This window comes from Chrysochloris asiatica, unplaced genomic scaffold, assembly GCF_000296735.1.
Source record: "Chrysochloris asiatica unplaced genomic scaffold, ChrAsi1.0 scaffold00301, whole genome shotgun sequence".
Classification (NCBI taxonomy): Eukaryota; Metazoa; Chordata; class Mammalia; order Afrosoricida; family Chrysochloridae; genus Chrysochloris; species Chrysochloris asiatica.
The window spans coordinates 97,286-103,285 of NW_006408819.1; the positions used below are offsets into that span (position 1 = coordinate 97,286).

The 6,000-nt window shown below is 52.8% G+C and overlaps 1 protein-coding gene across 1 annotated transcript in view; it reads right to left on the bottom strand.

Annotated features, from left to right (window-relative positions):
* The window catches only part of ZNF185 (zinc finger protein 185 (LIM domain)), an 82,522-nt gene that overhangs the window by 74,518 nt on the left and 2,004 nt on the right, over positions 1–6,000 (bottom strand). The window contains exons 4-10 of the mRNA XM_006874781.1: positions 4,782–4,820; positions 4,617–4,694; positions 4,257–4,346; positions 3,870–3,950; positions 3,461–3,544; positions 3,211–3,249; positions 2,222–2,308 (exon numbers count right to left, since the gene is read on the bottom strand). Coding sequence (XP_006874843.1) covers positions 2,222–2,308; positions 3,211–3,249; positions 3,461–3,544; positions 3,870–3,950; positions 4,257–4,346; positions 4,617–4,694; positions 4,782–4,820 — 498 coding nt within the window. The remainder of the gene's footprint in view (positions 1–2,221; positions 2,309–3,210; positions 3,250–3,460; positions 3,545–3,869; positions 3,951–4,256; positions 4,347–4,616; positions 4,695–4,781; positions 4,821–6,000) is intronic.

The following is a 6,000-nucleotide window of genomic DNA, read 5'->3' on the forward strand; positions in this document are numbered from 1 at the left end:
GTAACACACGGGACTGTAAAGTCGGTTTGAACCACAAGGTTGGCAGTTCAAATTCACCAGCTGCTCCTTGGAAACCCTATAGGGTCTCTGTGAGTCAGAACAGACTCAAAGGTACTTAACAACACCAACACCAACAACATGCAGGGCTTCCAGAAAGTGCTGCTTTAAAGTGTTGTCGTAAAGTGTCTTCAAGTCGGTTCCAACTCATAGTGTCTAGGTTTGAACAACTACCTTGCGGTTAGCAGTCCCGGCACCACATTGATGGTCGTGGTGGTGTGGCGTGGAATTGGTTCCAACTCACAGTAACCCTGCATAGGGTTTCCAAGGCTGTGAATCTTTATGGGAGCAGAAAACCTCATCTTTCTCCCATGGAACCGCTGGTAGTTTCAAACTGCTAACTGTGAGGTTAGCAGCCTGACTCACAACCACTCTATTTGTTAAAAAAACAAAAACAAAAAACCACAGTATCTGCAAAGTGCGATAAAGTGTTGTCGTTGTTGTGAACTGCCCTCAAGTCCTTTTTGACTCATTGCTGTTGTTTAGTGCTGTCAAGTCAGTCCCCACGCATAGTGACCCTGTATAGAGTTTCTGAGAAGCAGCTGGTGAGTTTGGACCTCCAACCTTGTGGATCAAACCGACCTTGAAGTCTGGTGCTTATATTATAGTGCATGTTGTTGGTGTTGTTAAGTACCATTGAGTCGGTTCCAACTTGACCCTATCTAGGGTTTCCAAGGCTGTGCATCCTTGTGGGAGCAGCCAGCCTCTTCTTTCTCCTTCAGAGCGGCTGGTGGGCTGGAACCCCCAACCTTTTGGTTCTAAGTCCAGTGTTTTTTGTACAGAGCCAGCACGTTCCCGCAGTGGAGGGAAGCACCACAACAGGTTGTTGTTGTTGTTGTGAAGTGCCGTCGAGTCGTTTCCGACCCATAGCGACCCTGTATAGGGTTTCCGAGGAGCAGCTGGTGAGCTTGAACCAACGACCTTGCAGTTCAAAAGGCTTTGCAATCTGGCGCATTAACCCACAGCGCCATACACGGTGTTTGACAGAGTAGGAGGGTTTGCGCCTGCAGCTGCATCTCCCTTGGAGGCCAGAAGGTGGCGATATTGGCCTCTTTCTGCATTTAATATCTGCCTCTGGTTCCTATTCCTGGGGCCACAGGACGAGACAAATTTGCTGTCTCGCCACATCTGTCCCTCTGATATCCCCAGCTTCAGGCAGCATTGCTAATCCAGGCTTTGCACCCATCTCTCCTCCTTCCCCCGCCTCAATGCAGCCTTGACTCCACCAGCCTGATCCCCTTAGCCTTCCTCCTCTCTGAAATGGCACTTTTAGCTGCCCAGTTGCTGATGGTGGATATTCTAAAGCTTCCATCTTTCTCAGCTGCTAACTGAGTATTTGGAGGTTTGAGTTCACACAGAGGTACCTTTGAAAAAAGGCCTCGCAACCTGCTTCTGAATGAACCGCCACTGAAAGCCCTAGGGGGCACAGTTCTGCTCTGAGTCACATGGGGGTCTCCGTGAGAGGGGTCAACTGCACAGCAATGGCTTTGCTTGGTTGTTTGGTTGGCTTTGGTCTTCCTCAAGCCTCGTCTCTCACACTCACCAAGCTCCACTGATGCTACCTTGTAGGAACGCTCACATCTTTCCAGCAGAGAGGATCATGGGAGGAGGAAAGGCCTTTCTTTCTCCCCACCCCTCCCAGCTCCCTGGCACAAATGAGCCAGCCCCTGATGACAGGATCAGATGTCTGCTTGAGCTGGGGAGCAGACAAGAGCGGCAGCGGTATCAAGTGAGGCACTTTAAAGGGTAGCGCTGCCAGGCTGTGACACTCGGCAGGACTGAGCACCTTTCCATGCAAAGTACAAGGCTGTACTGATTGCTCAGAAACCAGTTCACAGACCACCTGTAGCCCCTTCTTCAGTTCAGCAACAGGCCATCGTCCCAGCACACATCATCCCTGAGCCCCTTGGTTCTCTGCCTCTGCCCAGGCCCCAGCCAGGAGCAGATCTTGGAATGGCGATCAGCCCTCCAACCCTCTGGTACGACTAGTCCACCACTAGGCTCGGTGGCACAAAGGTTAAGGTGACACGGATTTGGGTCCGGGCTGGCTTACTCCTTTCAGCCCTAGGACAGCCAGTCCAATGGGCCCCCTCCTGTCACTGGACACATGGGGACACTGAGCTTGTGTCCCACCAGGGAGATGACCTGGATGAAAGAGTGTTACCTGTTCATCAAGGCAGAAGAGGCTCTTGCCAGAGCAGATGGGTCCTGGCTCCGCTCAGAAGGCCCAGTCTCATCCACAACCTCCACCCTTAGAGCAAGAAGACAAGCAGATGATGCACCACCAGGCAAGCAGGGCCTTTGAGGGGCACACCGCAGGACTGGGAGACTAGCGCTATCACCTAACCCATGTCCTCCCCAGTACCTGGGATGGTAACCTTCCTTGAAACGAGGGTCTTTATAGATGAAATGAGTTCAGATGAAGTTGTATCAAGGGGCAGAGGGGAACCCTAATCCAATGACCGCTTTCCTTCGAAGGAGAAGCCTTCTCCTCAAGCTTCCAGAGGAAGCTCGCCCTGTCAGTGCCTTGATTTGGGGCCCGTGCCTCCAGAGCAGTGGGACAGTAAACTTCTGTGATCTGTCTCCGCCTCTGTGTTGCCACCACCCCCTGCTCTTGAGTTCCGGCAGCCTTTCCACCCGTCCCAAACAAGAGTCGGCTCCCATGCAACTCTAGGTCTTTGTTCTTCCTGCCTGGTGGTCGGACCCTGCCTGCAGACACTGGTCACCCTGTAGGTCAGTCACCTCCCTGCCTGGGTGCTAGGCACTCTGAGGGCCCTTCTCTAATGGTATTCATCACGTCAGGCCTTCGGCTGGGGCCACTCATACTTCTGACTGTCTGCCTCACACCTCTGTGAGCTCTGTGTGGTGACCGGGGTGAGATCAGAGGATAGGGCCAGAAGGATGGCTCTTGACCCTTTCTTGCTATAGCCTGCTGTCTGAGGACCCAACCAGTTTCTGAAATGCCAGTCTAGTGGCCACATCTGTCCAGGTGAGCAATCAGTCTGTCCCTGGTGGGACAGGAGAAAAGCCCCTTTGAACTCCAGTAGCCACAGAGGACCTTGGACCGACCCCACAAAGGCTGCATTTTGACCAGGGATCCAGTCTTATGGGCTAATGGAAAGTCCTCAGGAGCTCCTGCATGGTAACACTCACCGCTTAGCGATGAACGGGGCCTGTGGTTCATGGGCAGGACTGCTGGAAAGAGGAAGCAGAAACGTGGCAAGGTGACGTGTCAGGCAAGGACAATGCAGACAGAGAATCCAACCCCTCTCTCCCAGTCCCAGCACCCTGAAAACTTCTAAAAAGTGAGTCTGGGACTCCTAAGAAGTCCCACCAGCCAAGGAAAAACTCAGGCCCAGTGGAACACAGAATGGCTGAGCCTTCTGCCCTGGGACCTTCTCACCTAGCACTCTTCTTAGCTGCTGACAGTACGTAGGAATGGTCCCGGGGCGCCGTCTTCCTGACCAGGCTGCTTGCAGCCTCGGACCTGATGGGGAGATGGCCCAAAGGAGGCCAGGGTGAACAGCTTCTAGACAAAGATGATGAGGCCCAGACCCTACATCTAGCACTTCCTGCCCAGGGGACTCTACCACTGTGGACCCTTTATGTAGAATGGCAGGCCTTCTGGCACCAGGGGCTTTGTGAGCAACAGCAGATGTGAGTCCAGAACTTGCACTTTCTCAGGGGCTAGCTGATGCCCACCAGCTATGGGGTGGCACACTGTCAGCCACTGACAGAGTGTGAAGACAGGAACTGGAGGGAAAAGGTGGGCCTGGGCCAAGGTGAGGGACAGAGGGTGCTGGGGTACGTACCTCCTTTTCTGCTCATCAGTGGAGAAGAGCACCTCCTCCCCAGCTGCTCCTGCCGAGCTGCGCCGGACATTGTAGGGTGCTCTGCAGGGTGGGGACAGAAGGGGCTGAGGATGCCTTGCCCCCGCCCTGCTTCAATCCCAACTGTCCCTCCACACCCTGCAGCTCTGCACCCCTGTGGAACAAACGATATCAGGGGTGGGGGGCAGGCACAACTCCCTACCACTGTCCAGAATCCTACTTCCTAGGTGTCCTGGCCTTTGAGGGCTTCAGGCCACAGTAGCAGTTAGCAGGGGTCTCAGCTCTCCCAAGCCCACCCTGCCTCCTCGGGTCCAGTATGTGAGCTATCTCACGGAAGAAGATCCAAACCTTCCCGGGTCAGCAACTTACAGCTTTTTGTAGTCCTCAGTGGTTAATTTGTAGCCGGTGGACAATGGCCGGGGAGGCCCAGTGCTAACTGCTCTCACCGGGCTGGCAGCACTGGAAAGGCAAGGGCCACCTGATGACCACACTTGCTTCCCATGGCAAGTGGACAAAGGGAAGGGGATCTGGGGTCTGGCCTCTTTGCTCTCAGCCAGCCAGACCCCCAGGACCACTGTACCCTCTGAATCTGTCCCTGCTGATGCTGGCTTCGTATCCCCGAGGAACTGCTAATCCCAGGGCCCTTCCCCACTTCAATTCACTCTCCCTGGTGGTAGGCAGAAAGGGGGCTATCTCACCCAGGGGCAGATTTGGTACCCCCAAACTCACCTTTTAGGCGCTCCATTGGCCTTGGGGAAAAACGGCTGGGGCTGGGATGAGCTGTCGATAGGTTTGGTGAACACCCCCCTAGGGGAGAACCCAAGAGAAGCAGTGGGTGCAAAGCTGGGCTAAGGTACTGGTCATGGGGAGGTAGGGAGGGCCCGCATTACCCACCTGATGATGTAGCCAGTGGAGGCCCTCGAGCTCAGAGGCCTGCAAAGGACAGAGAGGGGATGAGGGGAAGCTGCTACTCCATGTGGTCCCACATCATGAGGGGTAACCTGACCAGGCTCTGGAGGTCAGCTGTTCGATCAAACCCTGGTGTAGATGTTGCTGTGGTTCACATACAACTAGCACTGACATCGCTTAGCCTTGAGTCAAGAGTCAAGCAGTCATCTGATGGTACGTCTTGTCCAATCAGTTGAAGACTTTAAGAGCACAACTGAGGTTTCTCCAGGGAGAAGGACTCTACCAGAAGTAGAATCTAACAGAAGTCCCCTCCTCCTCCACCACCTGGCCCACAGACCTGGGACACAGACCGCTGGGACCTGAAAGTTCTCACCAGCACACAAGCAAATTCTTCAAAATAATTGACATCTGTGTTTAAAAAGAAGGCTTTCTGCTCCAGTGAGGCTGTGAAGTCTCGGGAAACCCTGGGCAGGATTTCTGAGGAGCAACTAGTGGGTTCGAACCATTGACTTTGTGGTTAGCAGTCCAGTTCTTGTCCTACCATGCCACACCAGGATTCCAATGTATGGAAAACATATGTATATATTGTTGTTGTTCTTGTGTGCCATCGAGATGGTTTTTACTCATATTGACCCTGTATAGGATGTATACATTATATGTCCTGGTGTGGTGCTGTAGATAAGGTTGGACTGCACACTGAAAGGTCGGCGGTTCAAACTCAACAGTCACTCCTTGGAAACTCTATATAGGGTCGGTATGATTCAGAAGCAACTCCATGACACATAACAACAGCACTTTTATATATATAAAGGAATATGTATATGTGTATATATATATTATTGTTGTTGTTGTGAAGTGCTGGCTAGTTGTTTCCAATCTAGAATGACCCTGTATAGGATTTCCAAGGAATGACTGGTGAGCTTGAACCTCCAGCCTTGAAGCTCAAACCGACTTTATAGTCCAGTGCATTACCCACAGCGCCACATCAGGATTCTCTGTCTCTGTGGCGCCACATCAGGATTCTCTGTCTGTCTCTGTGGGTATATATATATATATTGTTGTTAAGTGCTGTTGAGTCGATTCCGACCCATAGCGACCCTGTATAGGGTTTCCAAGGAGCAGCTGGTGAGCTGGAACCACCAACCTTGCAGTTCAAACGACTTTGCAATCGGACACATTAGCCCATAGCGCCACACCAGGACAC